General features: G+C 41.6%; 1 protein-coding gene across 1 annotated transcript in view; it reads left to right on the plus strand.

The window, feature by feature from the left end:
* prdm5 (PR domain containing 5) overlaps positions 1-21,205 on the plus strand; it is a 47,489-nt gene extending 26,284 nt beyond the window's left edge. The window contains exons 14-16 of the mRNA XM_055019954.1: positions 9,837-9,922; positions 14,726-14,830; positions 19,319-21,205. Of these exons, the coding sequence (XP_054875929.1) occupies positions 9,837-9,922; positions 14,726-14,830; positions 19,319-19,483 (356 nt within the window). The 3' untranslated portion in view covers positions 19,484-21,205. The remainder of the gene's footprint in view (positions 1-9,836; positions 9,923-14,725; positions 14,831-19,318) is intronic.
* Positions 21,206-24,065: the final 2,860 nt, after the last annotated feature.

Genomic DNA, 24,065 nt, shown 5'->3' on the forward strand with positions numbered 1-24,065 from the left:
GGAGTTTATCAAAAGACAAAAAAAAACTGACCAAACTTACTCATCAGACAGCCTCATCCACAGCTCCCCATGTAAATAAGTCTTATAAAAGCCCATTAAACACTCGTTGCAGCTGCATGTAAGATTACTGTGTCAGAGTGTTTGCGTGTGTTGAGTGGTGGTCCCCTAACAAGCCCACCGCACTTTGTCAACAGCTCCTTTTTGTGTCGGCGTGCGTGCCAATGGCGGATCCGTGTGTTTGCGTACATGTGTACGTGTGAAGGACAAACCAACAGAAAGAGAGAATGTGTACCAGTGTGGTCCGCAGGCCGCTCTGATTGTATTTATATGGCATAAACAAAAGCGAGGAATGCTGGGGGAGGGGTGGGAGCCGAAGAGACACCTAAAAGAAAAGAAAGGAGCAAACAGAGAAAAGACCACTCCAAGAAAGCATCTAGCCGCACGACCTTCGACCCCGACTGGCTGTAAATCAGTCCTCTGGTTCTGTAGTTGTTTTGTTTGTTTGTTGTTTTTTTTACATGAGGGGAGAAATAACTTGCTCCTTCCCAAAGCGACAAGTATTGACATCATATTATCACATCCATCGTGATACATCTGAACACATATACTGCAGATATCACTCCTGAATTTGACCCAAATTGTAAAAAAATGGGTCTAATAAAAGAAGGTAAAGCTTAAAGATTCCTTTATTTCCAGACCACACTGCAAAAACCCAAGTATTTTTGGAGCTAATATCTTAGTATATTTGAAATAAGGCAAAACTAACTCACAAGTAACTTCCAATCAAGACCTAGGAGCTCGTTTTAAGCAAAAAACAAAATCCTTAAGATAGATGTAAAAAAAACATACTAGTTCTCCAGGCAAATTTATTGAACATATAACAAGATATTTTTCCATCTTCTAAGTCTGCCAGTGGAACTTGTACTTTTTTTTCATTGTTAAGGAATTATTGATTTATAACAAGCTCCTATTTCTTGCTGAAAAGTTACTTGTGAATTAGGTTTGCGTTATTTCAAGTGCAGAGTCATTTGCACTAGAAATTAGACCAGAACAACTTGGTAAGTTGGTTTGGTGTTTTTGCAGTGCACCCTGAGAGTTGCAGCCACTCACCTCTTCCTCTCCTCTGTATAACAGACAGGAAAGCTTAATCTTGTTTATCTTCCTGCTTCACAGGAACAAGTCAGCATTGATTATTTACCTGCTAAACACTGAGGACTTTGTTGGGGGTTCCCCAGAGATCTCCTCCCAGCCCCTATCACTTTACGCGAAACACCGCGCCGCTTCACCGGCAGTCGGCAAGCGATCTTTGCGAAGTGTGAAGCAGATTAAAGGGGAATTTGAAAGAACATCAACATCAATACATGGAGCGGGGCAGAAAGGCACGCAATGTGTGTTTGAGTTGGATTGCGTTTCAGTTTCATTTGGTCAGAGAACATCGTGTTGGGCTCGAACAAATTAGCCGAAGTGCCACGGAGGCTGGCGTCTTCTGAGAAAGCAGTCGTTTTTATGAGATCACTGACAACCCATAAAGTGTGAGCTGTCAGAAAACGCTGGACCGAGGCGTCGTGGAGCTTAGCGCTCATGATGGATGTTTCTATCATTTTCTAAATTATTCTTTCTGGCCCGGCGGCGATGCAGATATCAACTACTTCACATCACAGCTCGGTGAGAGCAGACTTTCCCACCATGCGTGCCACGTTGTGGTGAATAACCGTCGCAGGGTCATTAAATTGCGATTTTTGCCAAGGGAAATGTTGACAGAACCCAGTGACACGCCGTCACATTGACATCATAGGACATGTCATGTTGGCAGCTAGCGTCAGTGTTAGTCTGTGCAACAAACTGGTGTGTATTTCAGCTCATGGAAAAATTAATCTGGGGAGGGGTCCCAGTTTGACTCCAATGTCTTTGCGCATATTGGGCGACTAGAAAGAGCATTTAGAGGCTTATAGATGTTTGTCAGTGATTCCCACAAATTGAGAGAACAGGGACAGAATAAGGACACGTCTGCTGTTCACAGCTGTCAGAGCTGCGATGTGCCAATGTGGGTCAGCATGGATAGATGCTTGGTGTAAATAATATGCATACAGCATAAACCCATAAAGCTTTTTCACTGCTAGGATTTTTTTTCTTGGAATTTGTTGCAGACCAACATAAGGTGATGCATAAATGTGAGATGAGTGGAAAAAAAAAGTTTTTCTTTACTTCCATTTTTAACAAATATAAAACATAACAAATTTTGATGGATTACATATCGTCCCTGAAATTATCGCAATAATATTGTTGTTTTGGGACAATTTTTAAGCAATATAGTGCCAATAGTGGCATAATGACAGAGGTTTGCCCTCTCAAAGACGAAGACATTTAAGTTTGTACAGAACACTTCACACAGAAACTAGAAGATATTTGAAATGATCCAAAATAACTCACCAGAAACCATAAAGGAGATTATAAAGTTTCTAAAAATATCAAGAAATATCAATCATCTGAATGAAAGTTATCAAGCAAATATGATTTATTGCAGCAGTCCTAGGTGTATATTTGTAGTCGTGTTGCACCTTTACTTAAAATCCTTAGAGTTCACCTGTTTGCAAAGAGTCCAGTACAACTTCACACCTACTACAACATGCTTATTGATCTAATTGGAGAGGCAAGGAGATCATTAATCAGAGGAACCACCAAGAGGCTCATTGTGTTTCTGGAGGAACGGCACGGCTCTGGAAGGAGAATACTATTAGTCATGCACCCACTAGAAAAGTGGCAAGAACAAAGCCGTCGTTAAAGCAAAAGTTATTAAGGTTGCAGTTTACCTCGAGCCATGCGGAGTCAGCACAAAAGTGGAAGATAGTGCTCCGGTCAGATTTGACCAAGACTGAACCTTTTACTACAAACATTAAAAGAAAAACTAACTGCAGGACACCTTGAACGCACCAGATGGGACAACCCTCAAACAACCTGCATCTTTAGTTACACTGAAAGTTGATTTTACAATGCCTTATGAACGCAAATGTCTGCCACACCTTTCAGACATTCCAGTCACAAAGAAATACATCAAAGTTTATGTTTGCAATGTGAGAAAATGTGGAAAGTTCAAGGGGTATGAACACTTTGTAACAGCTTAGGGTGTGAATTTAGCCTGTTATGAGAATCCTTTGAATATTGAATTAGCCAATAAAAACATTTAGCCCCTGAGATGAAACAGAGACAGCTGATTGGGTGAAAAAAGAAAAACATTAGACAACCTCAACAATGATCACACCCGCTGCCTCCTCTTCGATGTTTCCAGCATTAGTCAAAGCCAGCTGCATGAGCGAAGGAAGGGGGTCCGGTGAAAACGCGTCTCGGTGCTTGTACGTGGTTCAAAGGGTCATATCTGACTTCAAACTGGGAAACAGTGAAACTGATTACAGGGGTTAAAAGGATACACAAGACAAAAAAAACATGCTCCGGGGGGTCTTTGTGGTCTCGGTAATGGTGGCGTGCTGGAGATGCGGTGGTGAATTTATGTTCAGAACCCATAAGCGATCATTAAAAGTCTTCATCTTCTTACAGTTTCCCTGCAGCAGCGCTCAGCCTTCGCGTGTTGATCTTTCCACCACCGAGGTCCTGACATGTCTGAATAAAGCCATATGTTGGCAAATGTAAACACTCTTTTATGTTACATTGTTTCACACCCAAACAGAAATTGGAAAGGGCCGGATTCCCACTGGTACCAACCACCGGGTAATAATTACAGACAAACCTTATATTGCGTTATTAACAGGTTGTTTACAGTAGGTTTTTTTGACATGCGGGGGGCGGGCGGGGAAATCCCGGTGTCTGCTTTTCCTCAGCCTGGGTTTGAATGAGGAGTGGTTCACTGACATTTGCTCTGATGTGAGCCTCGGCGAACCAAAGGCCAGTGGTGCAGCCTTTTTTTTAACATGAGTAAATCATTGCCATGTGAATTTTGAAATATTTTTATAATTATAGAAATGACCCAAAGGAAAAAAAAACCTGATGTTCTTGGTGGATTTTCTGATGAGATTGTTCTGCGGCCTGAGATAAGGAGCTCTCTGTTCTTTGTCCAAACATCGGATGAAAAACTGCAGTCATGATCGTTTTGAGCGTGCTTTCAGAGCCGTACTACAAGTTGTGCAATTTGCGTGTCGTATTTGTGGCGGCTATTTATACGGCACAATTTTTTTAATGTTTTGAAACAGCAAGTGAGTCTGCAACAGAACAGCTGCCCCAAAACAACCAACATCTGGCAGAACTCTGGAGTTATTTACTCACAGATGACTTTGTTTGTCTTAGCTGTGGTCATGGTTACAATCTTCTGAAGCAAAAGCAACTTATCCTGAATTATTCACTGTTGCTTTGATGATTATGGCCTGTTTTGTGTACTGAGATTGAGAACATTTTTTTTTGTAGACCTTCAGCAATTACTGTGCCATGTAGACGTATTTATACACCTTGAACTTTTTCCACAAATTCTCATGTAACAACCGCAAACTCCGACGCATCGTATCCCGTTTTTGTTATGGGACAACATAAACCAGTGCGTAATTGCATTACGGAAGGAAAACGATCACAGTTTTGCTTCAATATTTCTTTTGCAAATAAAAATCTGAGCAGTGCAGTAATGCCTTTGTATTCAGCCATTCTAGCACAGAGATATGTTTTGGTTAAACTGTAGCGCTCTGTGTATTTTTAAGGTTGTTTTCTTCCACAACAGTCGCACGGTTTCTGCAGCCTCCAACAGGCCTAATTCCTAGATTGTCCTGAACACTGAACTGATTTAACGACTAGTAAAGACGACACAAATAAACAGAAAATGTAGTTTTTAAATTATTAGGAAGGAATACTATCCAAACCTACATGATCCTGTGTGAAGAAGCGATTGCTCCCAAAAATGGCCTGCATGGCAGAGCTGCCTCTGCAGAGAAAAATCCTCTCAGTTTTTTTTTTTAAGTTTTGATGACTCCACGAAACCTTCAGGAAAACATTCTGTGGATTGACGAGACAAAAACTGAACTCTTTGGAAAGTATTTGTCCTGTTTCGTCTGACGTGAAAGTAACACCGGATTTCAGATAAAGATCATCACAGCAGCTTTAGAATATTGTGATGTTCTGGGGCTTTTTAGCTGCTTCGGGATGTGGAAGACTTGCTGTGATAAATGAAACCATGAATTCTGCTGTCAACCAAAATATCCTGAAGGGGAACATCCGGCTGCCTGTTGCCGACTTCAGAAACCAGCTTAGGTTCTGCAGCAGGACAATGATTCAAAACACCAGCAATTCCTTCTTTGGATGGCTGAAGAAAAACAAAATCAAGACTTTGAAGTGGGCTAGTCAAAATCCTCACCTGAATCCTATTGAAATGCTGTGACATGACATAAAAAAAACAACGCTCGTGCTGTGAAAACCTCTGAAGTGGCTGAATTGCATCAGTTCTGCAAAGATGATTGGCTCCAAACTCCTCCACAGCTGGAAAACACTCACTGCACACGTTATCAGGTTGACTTTTCCTCTCAATGCCATGTAGATTTAGATTTTTGCTCCCTTAGTAATAAACAACTTCATTTAAAAGATGTATTTGACTAATACTTACATTGGTTTGATGTTCCGAAACACTGAAGTGTGACAAACCAGGCAACAGTGGCAGATTTGAGGATTTCTTTAGCTAATAGTTGTGTTGTCATTCTCCCGTTTGATCTCTGCAGCTGTCAGAGTTGCAGTAGCCCGGTTGGCCTGTAGTGTTAGGTGGGCGGCCATTTTCTTCACAGTTTTCAAATGTGTCATGCCCTTTCCAGTTTCAAAAGATGGACTGAAAGGTGTTGCATGAGATGAACACGGATGTTGTTTTCACGCCCTCACATTCAGCTCTAAGTTTCTCCACAGCTCTATCCGTCACCTCTCGCTGCGCTCCTTGGTCTTCATGCTTTCCCCTAGCAAACCTCTGGAGCCTTCAGAGAGCAGCTGGATTTACATGTAGATCAAAGGTGGCTAGCATTTTCACCAAAGCGACTTTAAACAGGCAGTTTCAGAAAGCAGAGAAATTTTCTGACGCCCTGACCTCATCAAGTGTGAAGGTTTTGGGACAATAGGAATCTCTTGTCGTCTTCAGGACGCTCATACCGCGTTACCTCCGTGGCCTCTGACGGCATGAGGCATAGGGTGGAGAGACCGGGACAGTGGAGGGTCACTGTCTGCTTCAACCGGAGGAAGCCCAGAATTAATTTCTGACGGACAGCACTAATCTCTTTCAGATCCGGAGCCTCTGAGCTACAAAGAGTTCTCCGTAACATGAACACAAGGCGGCAGGCAAAATGACAAAACCGACCATCTGCTAACCAGACGCGCAGACACACACATGCGTGCACACGCATACAACACACACAAGTCTGTGCCAAACGGATCGATTAGCAGACTAGGGGTGTGAGGGCCGCAGCGGGGGGGCGGGAGGCAGGAGGGGGAGACACCCAGGGTCAAAGAGATGGTGTACAGTTTCAGCACATGCTAAATCAGTTACCATCTCGGCCCACATAAAGCCCCGGCTCAGCGCTCGCAGCCACCCCTCGTAATCCCCAAACAATCTGGCTCAATCTGGAGAATAAGTGGGGGGGGGGGTTTCTAGTTACAGTAACACTCAGCAGAACAGATACGCATCGTCTGGCACGCTCGACAGACACCGACGCTGGAGGAACGCCGCAGTTTTCCAAGTAGCATTTGTTTGTTTCCTGTTTCAACTAAGAGGTTGGGTTTTATTCCAAGCTTGCCCACTTCAGTGGTAAACACGGGTAGCCTTGAGTGGTTTACTCAAACGCTCCTTACGGAAACGGCCTCCTTATATAACACTGAATTCCATCACTTTGTCTCCCTGCATTTTCCAGATGAGTCACACAGTTCAACCAGTAGGTGAATTGGTGTAGTCTTGCAGTATTGTGAATTGGTGTGCAGTCTTGCATTTGCAGGCCAGAGTGTGCGCTCTGCATTAGCTGACAATAGCCAGATTCCTGCGAGGGACGCTCTCCAAGCCGCAGAGTACGCTGCCACACCATGCCATTAGCACGGTAATGCCTCCAACAGGACTACCCGAGGCTAATACCGGGCCTTAACCCGACACCGCACATGCTACATATAACCAAAGATTTGCTTTCTTCTTTCTCAAAACACATCTGGGATTCAGATTTTGCTGTTTGTCAACAAAAAAAAAGGAAAACCTCCTGCCGAGCTGTGGGGGTAAGAGGGATTTGGGACGGATTTATTTCCAAGCTGCCCTCCTGCGCATGTTTCACTACGTGTGATCAGACTGCACATGTCACGTTAACCCTTTCCACATTAACCTGAGGTTGCACGTTTTATTACCCGGTGTCACTGGTGCTGCTCCTCTGAAGCCCTCTTGTGGGGGATTTATGGTGGGTGGGTTTAGAAGTCGACTTGTATATCTGCTACATGACAGCTGTTGTAACTTTTCCGTTGACAGACGTGCTTTGTAGGACGTAAATATGAAGTGTCAGGATAAAGTCCTTGAACATGATTTTTTTTTCCCTGAGCTGACCTTTTCATAAAACAGCTTTAAAAAAAAAAAACTTCCACTTAATATTTTCTGTGTCAACGGATCAACCTTTGAGGGTTTCGAATTGGACCTGGACTGAATCTGAACCTGAGGAGAAAAAAAATATTCCTCCAGAACAACCGTGTTTATGACCTGGGATAATATCAATCTTCTCCTATATTCCCACGATGAGTTTTCTGATCTAATAAGCATCTTTGCATTTTGAATCCCAAAGAAACACAGCTAATTAACCTTATTATTTAAAAGGGCAGCACATGTCCCCCATCAATAAAATTACTTGCTTGCCTCCTCAACATCAAGTCACCGAAGACAGATTACGGTCGAGCAAAGCAGGCATGAGATTAAATTGTTGTACGGACGGACGAAGCAACAATAGGTTATTATGTTTCTGTTTAAGGAAATGTTTATGTCGGTGTGTTTAATTTGATGTATCTGAACATGGTAGCAGTGAGAGACTTTAAATGTTGAAGATTCATCTAAACCATTGTTCTGTCTGGGTGAGGTGGTTTCATCGCTAATTCAGTGGTTTACTTTAAAAGGTGCACAAGTTCTGAATTTAACCTTGACTTTTCTCTAATAAAGACAAATGTATATACCCACGCTCAATATACATCTAAATTAAAATGTTTAATTTGGTCAAGACCTTGTCGGAATTGGCAGGATTGGTTTGAATTGGTTTGTATGTGGAGACACACCCACCTGTTGGCCTAGTCCATACACTGAGGTCAAAGAGTTCCCTGAAGCCCACTTGTTGCCTCCTTTATCCATTTACAAACCCAAGTTCATTGTCCGCCACGTAGCTCTTGTTTTGAAGTGGAGCTACAACATTTGTCATTTATTCTTGACACTGTGACACAAGTGGAAGTGAAACAGATCCTTCCCATGATGCTGCCACTGCTGTGCTTGGTAATTGATACATCCACATGCTATAGAGAGCACTCAGGTCAACCGGCCAGTGTTTCCTCAATAACTCAAATTCCTCAAATACCCTTCAATACTTCTACATTTCTGCACGTCTTATTTATTTTGATGACATCATTCTGTTTGCATTATGACTGTCGGTGTAATTGTGAAACACTTTTGTTAACTATTCTTGTTGACACTGACGTTTAACTTTAGCTTCACTTTGCTCTCAAAGTACAGATTGAATAAAAGTTTGTGGGAGACAAATAGCACTTTGTTATAATTGTTATTGTAGTGAATAAAAAGGCTAATGTTAAGCATCTGGAATGATAATGTCCAAAACTGTATTCAAAAATTAGCAGGCTACACACACACACAAAAAAAAAATGAGATTGCATCTGGAAACTGGCTGGCTTAAATAAACTCCATATTTTTTCAGAGGTCAAATAACCAGGCAGAGTTATTCTCATTTCCACAAAAACTGAGTAGTTTTTTCCTCTAGCTTGTTAAATGTCGTTGATACTTGACTCTGTCTGCAGGCATGTAGCTGGACAAAACTTTAACAATAATTTCAAACATGAGGTTCAAACATTGGCAAGTCTCACAATCTCTAATCTACATAATAATTCAGTTTGTCGGTTCAAAAATCAAACTTGTAAATTATACTCTTGGCCACGATGCAAACTTCTTAAGGTAAATTCGAAGGATGAATGTTTTCCAGTTTTATTTATTTTTTTATTCTTTTGACTCAGGAATTGATTTGAACATCAGTTAGGAAAGATTGAAACAACATTTTCTTATCATTAAGTCATTTCTGTTTTGGGGGTCAGCTTCGTGTTGCTTTAACTTCTGCACAGTTCTGCAGGTTATTACCTCTGCTCTCCTCTATAGATTAGCAATCAGCTCTTGGGACTCTTATCAGGCCTGTGGATCAGCACATAGTAAACAGATCCATGTGTCAGCAGGCCGTTTGACTGACAGCCCGTCACTTTCTCTTTGTCATCCGCAGCGCGCGCTCAGATAGGATCTATAAGACTTCGACTGGAGTGCTTTTGATCCGGCCAGGAGAAGCCAGATATCTTTGAATTTGCTCCGAAACTCCTGGCCAGTTGGAGCTCAAATAGCAAGCCACAGAATGAAACCACCACGAGCTTCAGATCCACGGTGGAAAGTTGATGAGAGAATGATCTATTCCACACATCCAGCTTAGTCATGTTCATTTCTGGGCTTTTTAGCAACTCCATATAAAGAAAGAGACGAAGCTGTTTAAGAGATGTGCTTTTTCTTAAGCTGTGGCTTCAATAGTTGTTGATGTTTGGCCGAAGATACTCTCTTATAGTTGGAGTGTTACTAACTAATTTTCATGTCTTAGGTGAGCGTCCGTACCAGTGCCCCTACTGCGACAAAGCGTTCAGCAAGAACGACGGCCTGAAAATGCACATCCGCACCCACACTCGGGTATGTTTGTTTTCACCACTCACAGTAAGTGTCGTCACACTTTTATACAGGGTGTTCGTGAATCCTTCAAAATGCCATCTAATAAAGTTCAGACCTTAAAATGTCTTCACTTCATTTTTGAAAAGTAAGTTGACTTTTAACGTTAATCACAGATCTTAAATTTTGTCTAATTTTTGTATGTTTTATGTGTTTTTTTTTCTTCTTGTGAAACTTTCTCATACATCTTCATTAAATGTGACTTGAGATGGTTGAGGCTAACGCTAACGCAATGCTAACACACCCAAGCTAGCTGGCTGGTGTAAACTGCAATCTTTCCTGTACAGAAAGTGGAGACGTATGCTAACACAGAGACTTTTTAAAACATTTACATCTCTTTGCTCCCCCTGGCTTCATTTTTTCAAACACCTTTCTTTTCTCTGTGACAGCTTCTTTCTCGTAGAGACATGGTGGATTCACTGTTCAAAAAATGATTGGACTTTTGAGTTTCCACCTTTTAATTTCACAGGTTTTAATCAATGGACGTCCTGTCCTTTCTGCCTGGACACAGTTTTGTGTCCAGGCACGGTCAGACCTGGTTGGTACACTTTTTGTACCGTTTTGTATGCCATTCACAAAGTGTTAAATAATTTCCATAATCCAAAAATCACTTAGTCACACCTCAACTCTTATGGAAGGATAAAGCATCATCATCCTTTTTTTTCGTTTTGCTGACTCACAGTTATGGGCGATTAGTGTGAACTCATCCTCAGCTAAATGAGTGAATCCCCAAACTCAGTAAAATTTAAAGAACAAGGAAATGGAAGACCACTTATTTATATTGGGTTAAACGCATTATTAAAGTGGAAAATAGCAAACAAGTAAATTAGTTTTCTTGATGTTATGGACCAACATAACCTACATTACAAAATCTGATGCCAATGACAAACTGTAATGTAAACTGTACCCCCTTTGCCATTTCAAACGATGCCTCTAATTGATATCAGATCCGTTCAGTTCTGCTGATCCCCTCTCCTTTCCCTTTGATTTTAAAACTAAATGAAGATGTAGTAAACATAATGTGAGGCAGTGCTCAGGGTGGGAAAAATTAAAGGCTTAAAGGCAGGCTTTTCATTTCTCACAAGTTTATTTCCAGAGCTGGGACATGCTGCTCCTTCCTCGGCATCAGTTTTCAACTTATTGAGCTTTTAGCCAAAACAAAACTCTCTAACCATCTAAGCATCTGAACATGTGTGCTACTTATGACAAAATCGACATAAAATGTGTTTTATATAATATTTCCATCATCAGTCTGACTGTGACATTTGCAGCCTGTCAGCGTTGTTCACTGAAGCGTTTTGTTCCCGTTTTTAATGCTGTCCAGAGTACCGCGCGCTGCCCTGCCTGGTGCAGCGTGTCAACAGCGGAGGTATCCCGCTCAAGTCGTCCGTCTCCACAGAAACAGGCAGATGTAATTTAGCGGTGTGCTGCTGATTAGACTGACTGATGTTTTTGCTCTGAATATTCCCAGACCTGCCTTTGCTCACGATTCTCTAAAATATGGGCTGAACAGTTACAAACAGCAGAGCCGGATGAAGTCACTGTTGGAAAGCCCTCCCGCCCCCCAAAAAACGAATGTCATTTGGCCGAAGGAGCCGCAGCTCACCGTTAATGAACACATGATTTCTGATGGATGAGGCCGGGGTTTCATGTGTTTCATCCAACAAACCACATCTCTGGCAAACCAGGGAGGAACATGTCTGATGCAGATATCAGGCTTCTGGTTTTACTTTCTGACATTTTTAAATTCCAAGTTTAAATGGATGTGATTCAATCAGATCTTCTGACTGATGAAACGTTTTTGAAACAGGGTTTTTAATCGTTTGTGGCAATTTGACGACTTAAAACAACTAATTTAAGGGAATTCATGCTAGACGTTCCGCAATTTAGTTGCTCTATGGCCAGTTTTTGATCCAGGCTTTTTGTAAAACTCCTGAAACCCAATATTGATATCTCTTTAACTATAAATACCAAAATATTTTTTCTAAATTTACTGAAAATTATTCTGTATTAATACAATCAATATAGTAACATAAATCTAGATAGATATGAAAAACAAGCAAATAAAGAGTTACACCATATCCAAGGCTGAATAAGCAATTCATCAATTAATGATCAACTAGTTTGATCGTTTCCATTTTCATAACCCCTTTTATTTATAGTTTCTGTTGTGTGTGGTTTTTATTCCCTTTTATTTATTGTTTTTGGTTTGGTTGTTCTATTTTATATATTTAAAATGTCTCCCACTTCCAATATGAAGTAATATCAACAAAATTAAAGTTTACTAGTCTTTGGCAGGGCAAACTTGCATTATTATTACTTGAAAATGTCTCAAAATGACAATGTTATCGTTTATAATTTTTGGGACAATTTATCGTACATAAAACATTTGTTACTGTAACAGACCTTCAAGTCTTTCTTTAATCTAAAAAAGCAAACAATAGCGTTTGGCTAAAACAACCAATCAAACCAGAAGGAGTGTGTTAGCGTTGTCAATCATTCTTGTGTTCGTGATAATTAATGTGGAGGACAAACAGATAAACGGTTTCCAGGTAAACCGTTTATCTGCCACTGGTGGCCAAGCTAACTAGCTTTAGCATTCATTGCAGGCTCTGTTGTAGGGAACTAGCTTCAACGTAGCAGAGTGGAAGGGGTAGGATGATTGACAGCACTTAGACCCTCCTCCTGGTTCTGATTGGTTGTTTCTGACCCAATCAGAAACAACCTTCGCTGGATGTGTTTTTTGTTTTTCTGCAGATGGCAGAAAAGGAGGAAGTGGAAGAGTTCATTTTTTGTTCCAGGTTATCTGTCTCATACTGTCACAACAAAGTGACTGTTATAACAAATACGTAAAAAACTTTCTTTTTTTTTCTTTCAAAAAACTGCAGCTTTTGATCCCAGTACAAAAAGCACCACATCACTCTGAGCAGTCAGCTTTTCTCCTACAATAACACGGAAATCAATCCTGCAGGGTTCCTGACAGGCTGACACCGCCTTAAGCCATGTTGCCAGCTTGTCCATGAAAAACGAATCCTTTTGGTTGTTGGTTTCTTGGTGACCTGAAGGCCGTCGGCGCACAGCAGCTTCCTGCTCGCACGGCGCTCTACAAATACCTGCATATTTAATGCGTCACGTGAGAAGATCTGCTGCTCTGAGCCTGAACACACGAGACTCGGTCCGCGCTTCGCTGGATGTGTTTTTTTGTAGGAGACCGGGCGTATTCAGGGGAAAGGTCGGGTCAGAGGTCAGAGCGCCAACAGCTGCTCGAAGGCCAGGGGTCACCAGGTACAGATGTTTGATGTTACTGGGGTCACAGTGACGCATTGTCCATCCATGCATTTTTTGTTTTAATGTTTTTTTTTTTTAACTTTTCAGAGTTGTGGAAAACTTCTGATTCTGGTGAAAGCCGGGGAATTTCAGTGGGAATTAGCATTACATTGATTGGAACAGAATCTGTTTCCGTGGGGCGGGCAGGGCTTCTCTTTCACACACAGGGGGCTTTATTTTCATTGTCCCCCCCTCCGCTTCTCCTTTGCTCTGTCACATGCGCACAAACAGTCGCATCCTTAAAGCCGCTCGCCGGCGCTACACGCAGTGAACCTGATCTTTACCTCCCTTTGTCTCCTGTGTCACTGGCCACTCCTTGCCCGGCCCACATGATAGCGCCTTTCCCAGGACCCTTGCTTCCTGCATTCACCCTGTTCCCATGACAACTAAGCCCAAAATGGGGCAGAGCCTCCGCTATCAGCCAGACTTGTCAGAAAGAGCGGCAGTGGGAACCAGCCCCTCGCTATCTCCTTCTGGTTTCTCCAGAAAGTCTTTAAAGTGTCAGCAGCGTTTCCCCTCAGCGAGCAGCACACGCCTGCCGCCCTGCCTCTTCAGCATGCATACTGTACACACACACGCAAACACGCACACATGTATAGTTGTGACAACACACCCACGGCGAGATAGCCGCTTCTGGCTGATTTGCAAAAACACAAAATTTTACCAAGTATTTTTGGTCTAGACTCCAGTGCCAATTGAAATGAGACAAAAACAGATCACAGGTAACTTTTACACAAGATATAGCAGCTTGTTTTACATCAATAAGTCCTTAAATTTGATGAAAAAGTGCTAGTTTAACTTGCAGATTGTTTTGCTTATAACATGGGAAAAATGTCTTATTATAAGTGAAATAATCTGGCAGTGGAACCAGTACACTTTCATCAAATTTAAGGACTTGTTGACTTAAACAAGCTCCTGTATTTTATGACAAAGTTATCTATGAGTTAGTTTTGTCTTATTTTAAATGTACGAAGATATTTGCACTAGTATCTAGACCAAAGATGGACTGAAGCTGTTGTGTTTTTGCAGTCTGACTTAAGAAAGGCTTCCAAAAGCAGCAGAGGAAATGTTCTTTGGTGGAGTGATGAAGTGCGGAAACAGGATTGATCTGCTACCAAAACACGTTCAAAGCAAATTTCTGCTCCTTGTTTTCTTTTACTCTTTTTAGGAATCCATGTGTTTTTGATGGTCGCCATGTTGGCTGTTTCCCATCTCCACGAGCGTCAGGGTGTGAAAGTTAACCTGGGACACTTCCACATCTTTCCTGCATGCCTGTTTGTTTTCCTCTCTTTCTGCTTACACGCTCCAACATGTGTGCGTCGTTACTCTCTTTTCCCTTTTCGTCCTTTTCCCTCCAGGTTTCGTCCATATGTGATCAAAACTGGCCGCGCTCTGTTGTACAAAGTGCCCTCTTTTAATCTCCCCGTCTGTCCTCCGCAGGAGAAGCCGTACAAATGCAGCGAGTGCAACAAGGCCTTCAGCCAGAAAAGAGGGCTGGACGAGCACATGAGGACACACACGGGAGAGAAGCCCTTCCAGTGCGACGTGAGTGCAGACTGCCCTTCATTTCTCGATTCCTCCCTGTGTTCGTCTCTGTTGTGATGGAGTTCTGGCACGAGCCCAGATGCGGAGCTCGGTTCAAGCCAGATAGGGATCTTGCGTCTCCGGAGGGGCAGAGTGAACAGATCTCACGTAAACACTTTGAGAGGATCAGAGGGATAAATTACCCTCTGCTTATAATCCAGCAGAAGTAATAATTATTTGCAGAGACACGCAACAGAACTTCCTGTCAGTGTTTTGAAACTCGAGGAAGGACTTAAAGATATATCACTAATGTTGTAATCATGATAAAAGTGACAATAAGAACCAGTAATTTAGGTTTTCATTAGAACACCAGTCATAAATAAATATGATTTATATCACTAAACTGCACACAGGAACTTAATTTAATCATATTTTTCCAATTGATTGATGTTGCCTTTGAACAAACAGTGGAGAAAATAGTAACGCTAACAATCAAGAAACAGTTTTTAACATTTATTTGACAAGGATAAATCAGAATTTCTATCATGGTAAGAAATTTATCACAATAAATGTTAAATGATGCAATAAATTCCCACCCCCACTGAAACCTTATCACCATTTGTGACATGTTTACAAACCTTCAAGCTGAAAACCGTCTCTGATAATCAGATGCATATTCACCCAAATCCAAAAACCTTTTGCTAAGTTACTGAAACCAAAAACAATAATTCAGCTGTAGAAAGCAGCTCTAAGAAATTGTCAGGCACAATTTCAGATAATTTGACAAAAATACGATTCTTGACAATGTGACAATGTGACTTTGAGCTCCTACTGCTGATTTACTCATCAGTTCTGTGAGGAACTGCGTCTGCTTGGAGTCACATCTGAACAAGCACATGTTTTTCATATTCAGTGTGACTAACAGTTTCCAAAAGACACGGTTATCTCTAATATATATCACGGGTGAATTGGGGGTTGTTGTTTTTTTTTTTTTTTTGCTTTGAAATCTTAAAAAAGATGTTCCCCAGAACTTCAGAAGATGATTCTCCTAAGTAGCGTAGCTTTTCACGGCTAACGAGCGTAGCGGCTAAAGGCTGAATACCTGTAAAGGCTTATGTTCTGGTTTCTTTAAGTAAGAACAAATAGTCCAAGCTAAAATATGACTAAATGTTGTTTATCTCATTTACTGGAGAGATACTGGACTCCTGCTGTATTTGTGGGAGTACCATAGCCGTGCTCTGCAGTTCTTTACAAAACTGTCCATGTCTCCTGAACCTTGTTTCTTTCTGCATTACGTCTTTTGGTCTCTGACATAAAATACATCACAGCTCAGAGTTTTAATGTGGTAAGTGTGTGGAAGAGTTCAAGGGATATGAACAGCTCTGCACTGGAGGTGCTTGGACCAATCACTTGAGAGCGAGCGGCTGGGCCTAAGGTTAGATGACTAACAACAGTGGTGCTCAGCGTTGATGTTAATGGAGATAGTTACTGTTTATGAGAGCTGGAGAGTTTTCCCTCATTGAAAGAGCATCAAAGAAGACCTTTGAAGGTTTAGTCTTCTTTCATTTGGCTCCACCAAATGAAATTTTGCAAGCAGCCGTTGCCAAAAAACACTTATCCACTATCCAAACACAATTCCAAGCTTCCCTAATGGGTTTGGGTTACAAATCAGCGAGCGAGTAACCGAAGCCAGTAAAACCTTAAAACATCTGATTCCTCTGAATTTTGAGTTTTTAAGGCTTCTGAAGCAAAATCAGAAAACCAGAAATTGTTGCAGTAACAGGGAACAGTTTGATCAGATGCAGTTATCTGGTTTCACTGAGATGATAAACAGTAGATCATCAGCAGGGATTTCGTTTCCACATTTTCCCAGCTTGATGTCTGTGGATCTGACAAAAGTGCTTATCCATCCATTCATCCGGCTCATTGTGAACTTTTCACACTGCGAGAACACGAAACCTTTTCCAAGTGTGTTTGATCCAGTTTGTAGTGCCAATATATTTAGCACACTTGAAATAAGACAAAACTAACTTACAAGTAACTTTTCAGCAAGACGTAGGTTTACATCAATAAACCCTTCATATTGATTAAAAAGTACATAAGTGAAACACATTACAAATACACAAAATATTACCAAATATTTGTATCTTTTTCTAGTGAAACAAGACACAAAGTTTAGTTTAGTTCAGTACATTTGAAATAAGACTAAACTCGATGAGAAAGTATTAGCTCCATTGGCAGATTGTTTCATTTGCAACAAGACATTTTTTCCATATTAAAAGTGAAAACAGTACTAATGCAACTGATGTTTATAAAAATAATAATATAAAAATATTCTGGATTTACTAATCCTTCCATATCTTGATGAAAAGCTAATTGTTGGTTACTTAGTCTTATGTCAAGCGTACTAAGATATTTGCAATAAAAACTACACAGAAAATGTTTTATATTTTTGCAGATTTCATATTGGGATTGAAGAGGTAGAATACTGTGTTCCACACAGCAGAAAACATGGAAACTGAATGTTTTGATTAACGAATGACCATCAGAAGAAGGTGGAAACTGCAATTCCTGAATAAACATGTCAAACTTAAGACCCAGAAAGCTTTAAAGCAGAAAGCCCATCTACCCAGAGACTAATCTGCAGCTCTATTCAAATGTCATAAAATCAGCATCCCATTCTCCCACAATTAAGAAACACCACAAAGGCTCCCTCCTGCCCCCCAAAGATAGCAAACACTCATCTGGCTGCTCTTGTTTCCAGCCTCAAAAGGGATATTTCCATGTCATTAATTTGATCCTAAGAACCAGTGGAAATAACAGAAATGGCATTTGGATTTTATTAGGGGAGACGGTTTATGTTCGAGTCAGACGAAAAGGGATCGCACGCTCCCGAGACACGTTTTCCGGACATGAAAAGAGAGCCCGCGGATTCGGCGTCCGTGGCACAAACTACCGAAACGTTGCCGAGGCATTTCACCGCAGTGAGACGCTGAGGCTCTTTGCGCATCAGCTTCCTGTCACGGTAAAAAGTAAAAATAGCCCGCCGACACTGGGTCTGTTACACGGATTGTCGAGCCGCGTTTAGCAACAGCCAGGTAACGCCTCGATGTAGATATCCGATGTGATCCGCTTTGCTATCGGAGCGGCAGATGTGTGCTGTCTGACTCTCTAAATGTAATTCGCAGATGGAGCCGAGGACGCATGCTGAGATTCTCCCAGCTTTATGTCAAAACGGTATTCCGGCCAATGCTGGATTATCCTGATTGATACGGGGGGTAGCGCGAGGAGTCATCAGTGCAAAATGACTTATTTAGGATAAATGTTAAAGTGCCGTACAATCTCTCCCATCCCGGAAGAGGGTGAAGGGAGGGGACTTCTCATACTTTATGTCTTCTTTATAAATGAGCCGATGTCACTGTTCTAATGCCAAACCTCACTGTCAGCCAAACAACTCAGCAAGTGGAAGCACAAAAGTTTTCCAACCCATTGAACTGCTTCATAACTTGTTTCTAATTCAGTGTGATTTCACACAACAGAGTGGAACATAATCAACAGTTTACATGACGCAGATCAAATCTGTCAAACCTGCCTGAAGTTGTTTCGTCACCTTCTTCAAATGAAACCGAATTGGTGTCAAGTGTCTGTGCTGCAAAAATGTTCATTCATTTCAAAAATATTAATAAATGCTTCCGGGGGTCACCGCAGGTCAACCAGCAAGGTCACATCAACAAAGTCGTATTAAATATTGTGTCAATCAGGAGTGCTACTTTTGTGCAGGTTTGTGCTGCAAAAAAATACAAAATTAAGTCATGGTGCTATCATTTTAAAGTTATCTGTATGTTTCCAGAGGTCATCAAAGGTCAACCAACCAACTATATTTATAAAATCAAAGAAACATGGAGTCCGTCAGCTGTGTTGGTTTTGTTCAGCAACAATTTAATAATGTTTTCAGCGTTCAGTAAAGTTCAACAAGCCAATCCACCTTTACAAATTCAAATCAAATATGGCGTCAATCAACTGTGCTACGTTTGAGCAGCAAAGACTTTAGTTTAGTCATTTTTAAGATTCAAAAAAAAGAAGAAAAGTTTCAGAGGTCACCAGAGACCTACAGGTTGATCCTACATAATTATAGATTATACAATCTGCGCTGGTTTATTGACACCAAACATGCTTCGTTTTGTAAATGTGGGGCCGCCGGTTGACCTCTGATAACCTCTGGAAACATTTGTTGATATTTTTCAAGGACAGCAGCACATAGAAAATTTTTTGCTGCACAAATGTTTTTGTTTAATTTGAAGAAGGTGAGTGTGGGAGGGCGACTTCACTTAGGTTTACTAAGATGCCTTTAAATAAAATAAAATGCAGTAGATTGTCTGTAAATCACCTAACTCCTGATGTAAAGTGACAAAATTCAAAAACATTCAAGGGATACAAATACTTCTGCAGAGTGGCAGCTCTTCCAGCTCTTCAGTTTGCTGCTGTCATGACCCGTTTCCTGTTTTGCAGGTGTGTGATCTGTCCTTTAGCTTGAAGAAGATGCTCAGCAGACACAAGCTGACCCACAACCCCAACCGGCCCATGGCGGAGTGCCAGCTCTGCCACAAGAAGTTCACTCGGAACGACTACCTCAAGGTCCACATGGAGAACGTCCACGGCGAGACGGAGAGCTAAAGCCAATTACAGGAGCACAAGCGAGATCCCCGAGATAAAGCCCTGTCAAGCGTTCAACGCACCAGTAAAGTACGAACATGTCGAGATGAACCGATAGCGGGAATTATTGCCATTACCGATAGAGCCATGTAAGAACATGGGAAACATTAAGGCAGGCATGTGTAAACTGAGCATTTCTATCCCTCTCTCTGTTCCCCGAAGTTCTTCGTCATCCTGTTTCCGCATTATTTTTAATATTCGAACAGATTCCCATATGTTATATATGCCTCCGGAGCCGCTGTGTCTGCTCCCAGGAATGCCTTGCATTTCACGTCAAATCCTTCAACCTTCTTACTCTTTGTACCCTTTCAACCAGAGCTCGTTGTACCTCGACGTACTTTTGTGGCCACCGGCCAAGTTCTGAAGGAAACCAGCGATCCGATTCCCTTTCGGTACCCTCTCCTGGTTTTATTTGCATCCGCTCACAGTGCTTTTGTTAAAAGTGACACCTGCTCTTAGGGGGCCATCCAGATATGGGCCTTTTATTTCTGGAGCATACTGGACATGCGATGGAACCGGACTGGTGAAAGCAGGAAGCCGCTGCGCGATCTGCACCGACTCACAACTTTCAGCTTTTGTTTACGTAAAACCCAGAAAGTAGAAACAAGCTTTCATCAGTCAGAGCTGCTGCTTTGTTGTTCTGGCTCTACTTACTCTTTCACTGTTTTAAGGGGGGTTAAAGTTCGAACCATGTTTGACATAAAGGGTTTTGGGAAAGCATTAGCAGCCCTGGAACTTTTTCTTTTCTGCTTTTTGGTGTCACATCTGCAAGCATAAGTGCATTTTAGTGAGATTTTTATTTTTTTTTTGGGGTGGGGGGGAGTTAGGGGAGTTAGACAAACACAAAGTAGCACAGAACTTTGAACGGCGTTTTTCTTTTACAAAAGGAAAATCTGAATAACAAGGCAAAAACAGACGAAAGAGAGAAAACCTACTTATAAGCACCGGTAATTTTTCAACAAAATGTGTGGAGCTTGTTTTAAGTCAACAATTCCTGAATATTGATGAAAGATTACTGGAACAACTTGCAGATTATTTCACTCGTCAAATGGAAAAAAAAAGTCTTGCAATTGAAATAATCTGCCAATGGAGCAAGAACTTTTTGGACTTCAAACAAGCTCCTATCTCTCGCGGAAAAGTTACGTGTAAGTTCGTTTTGTCTTATTTCCATTGTGCGAAGACATTTGCACCAGAAACTGGACCAAAAATACTTTTGTGTTTTCAGCGTGTCGACTCAGTTTTGCCCCGTTACAGAAGTTCACCTTCTTCCACGTGTTGCTGTTTTGCCAAATGTTTATTGGGATTTTCTTTCATCTGTGCTTTTTTTTTTTTCTCCTCTATCTCAGACCAGGCTCAGATTTTTGGGGGGAACTAAAAATCCTGTCAACGCATTAGTTGTTTTTTTTTCTCACTGATACAGTGTAACAACTTCCCGAGGACCAAAAGAACAGCTGTACGTCTACTTAGTTTAAATCGCACTTTGGTTAACTATCCATCAATCAGTTGAGCTGAATTTAACTTTGAGGAATCAGAACAAGGGTGGCTGAATGCTAAAGCACTTTCCTTTTCAGATTCTCGCCGTAACAGTTTGCAAACTAAACTCGTCCAATCTGTTTAATTGTTCTATTGTGTTTCGATCTAACACATGCAATCCCAATAAAAATCCACTGAGGTTTGTTGTCATGATGTTTATGGGGTGTGAATACTTTAGGGAGGTACTCTTTGTTCTCCGTTTTCAGCAGATTCTGCTGTTTGAACTCCGCCATTAGTGTAAGATGAATGGATCCTGAGTTCAAAAGATCTTTTTTCGCCACATATTTGTGGACAAATCAGTTTCCTACAAAGGAACGACTGAAAAACCAAAGTTTTTGTTTACGTTCATTAGAGACTCTTTAATCCCTCTTCATGTGCAAGTCGCCCAGGATGTTGTGCCTTATAAAATCTGTTTACGCGCTTTTATGTTAATCCTTGTTCAATACAGTGTTCCTTTTTTTGTTTTTTCTTCTTTTTAAAGCGTTTTCTTATTATTATTCTTCTTTTCCCAGTGCTATTCCCACTTCCTTCTTCCTTCCTCGTTCGGCGTCCTCATGATTAATCCAGCTGTTTGTGCCGCATCTGGAAAATGTGAATTGTCACTTCACACTTTTTTGTGTTTTCAGATGTTAAGAAACCTCATCACCTACCAAAGCGGCCATTTCTCCCCCACTTGCTCTAATTACGTGTTTGTGAACTGTTGACACCGAGGGGGTAAAAAAAAAAAAATGTGGGGAGGAGAGGAAAGATCGGCTTTGAGAGTTGATTAAAAGCGTTCATTTCTCGTTAATCTAACCCCTATTCTGAGTTTGGCAGTCTGACGGGAGTGGAGGCTAATTAAGGCTCTTTTTCTTTCCTCTCTTTCTGAGGCCACAGTCACCACTCGCCTGATCTGTAAAGCCACACACTAAAGAGCGCCTCTGATGGTTTCCTCTCTGTGGATGCGGAGACTCTTTCTCACGTCCACCCCCCCACCCTCCACCCCAGCTCCTTTCGGTATCTCCACGCTGCAATCTGTGAGATTCTCACGAGCGGCGGGGAGGAGCTGTTCTCATCGTACGGCCTGGCTCTTCATGCTTAATAAATCTTGCCGTGCGTGCGCGCTCTTGGCTTCCTAAAAACATCTAACTGCTACAGCATGTTTCGGTGCGTGTTTTTTAGTGCGACTGTTTGCTCAACAATTAACTCATTTCTGCCTCTCATGTTCAATTATGTCCCAGCTTATGAGCCAGAAACAAAAGCTGCAGGACGTCTCTGGTGTTCATGCCAGGAGCACGGTTGGATCTCCTCGTTCCCTTGGAGTTGGGTTCACCGCATGGCGGTGAAGGGCGCGGCCTGGCGACCGGGCCTCTGCCCGCTTGTGCCACCAACCTACTGCTCTGTAGCAGAGAGGGCTCCGGTCCATACTGATGCAATTTCAAACTCAAAAGCAGCATTTTCATGCTGGAGATGCAGGAATTGGTTAGTAACAAAGTCCATTTCAATGAACCCAAGCGATGTGGGACTAAATGTGAGGAAAGGAAGTTTGTGGAACAACGAGTCCTTATGCGTGAATACGCCCAGCGCTCATCATGTACCTTCATGACGATAGAATAAAGAGACACCATAAAATGTTCAGTGACCACCAAAGAAATATTTTGATATCAACAGCTGCATTTTCATTACCAATGTGCGCAAAACTTTGTCTACAATTCTGCTAATGTCGAAAAACCACAACTTCGCAATTGGACTTTCCATCATCTCTGAAAAGCAAATGAAATCACAGGTGAATAAGGTCGTTGAAGCGATAATTCGTCATCCTCCTGCCGCTTTGTGTCGTCGTCTTCATGGTTTGTGTCTGTGACGACATCCGGTTGCCAATGGCGTTACTCGTGGGATGCAAAAAATAAGTTTTTCCATGGCAGTTTTGCAAAATAAACCAATTTTTATGTGGCTAAAAAAAATCACCTCATCCTTGGGCCAAAGCTTTATCAATAAACAAGGTTGGTTTTATTTGATTGATGTGCCTTTAATGTGTTTGGCATCCCAGGCTTACAAAATTCAGCTCATAAATAACACAATAATAATGTTATTTGCTGTCAATCTATTCTATTCAAAAGCCCAACTCTGATCAGCATGCTGGATGCTTGAAACTCAAAGGCCAGACTTTGACTTTTTGACAGCTGATAGTCTGGTAGGCTCGATTCATTCGGGGAACAAAATTGCAACATTTACTACACTTTCAGCTGGTGCGGTTCAGTTTCACACTGCACTGTGTCAAACAAACCAAGCCCTTTGGAAAACCTGTTCCACCCCTTGCCTGTGGTTCCTTCAAGAACCACTGAAAGAAACTACATGAAAACCGTACAAGAAGAGCTCAGCTTCCTTCTTCACAAAATGTAAACAAAAATGGGATATTGCCATGTTTTAGGGTTGTGGGATTTCTCTTTTGTCTCTACGACAGACCACAAGCTATTTCTCCCTCTAGCCTGTTTGTTTTGGTTGTATTTACCCAGAGTTCCCTGCGCTATGGATACATTTGAACTGCACCAGAGTTCACTTCGACCGACCAGTCCCACTGCTCACTTTTTTTGCCGTTCACACGAACAAACCCGACTTTCTAGGCAGAAGAACTAGAGTTCAGTTAAAGCAGGCTAACCACGGCTCTTAATTTCCAAGAGTTAAACTCTTTGATCCCAATACACACGAACTAGAACAGCAATGCATCTTCCACACACGGTTCAAAAACACGACAGGATGTCATGTTTCTCCAAAACCCATTGATTTCTTGATGCTTAGACCTGAATTTTGTGTTTTTTTCGTTCACCAGCAAACATATCCGGATGTATCTATGACAACAGCTTAAGGCAGAGTACGTCCTGCCTTGAAAGCCAAAGTATGATATTTCAAGGTGTGAATGTTAGCTTTGCAGCATTAGCCTCCTCATTCTCAGTCGTCCGTTGTTCATTTCAGTCTCTCCTTTCTTAAACCCATGTATACATCCCGGCCTGCATGTGTCTCTTCCATCGTG

Source organism: Poeciliopsis prolifica, unplaced genomic scaffold (assembly GCF_027474105.1).
Source record: "Poeciliopsis prolifica strain line A6 unplaced genomic scaffold, Auburn_PproV2 SCAFFOLD002, whole genome shotgun sequence".
Classification (NCBI taxonomy): domain Eukaryota; kingdom Metazoa; phylum Chordata; class Actinopteri; order Cyprinodontiformes; family Poeciliidae; genus Poeciliopsis; species Poeciliopsis prolifica.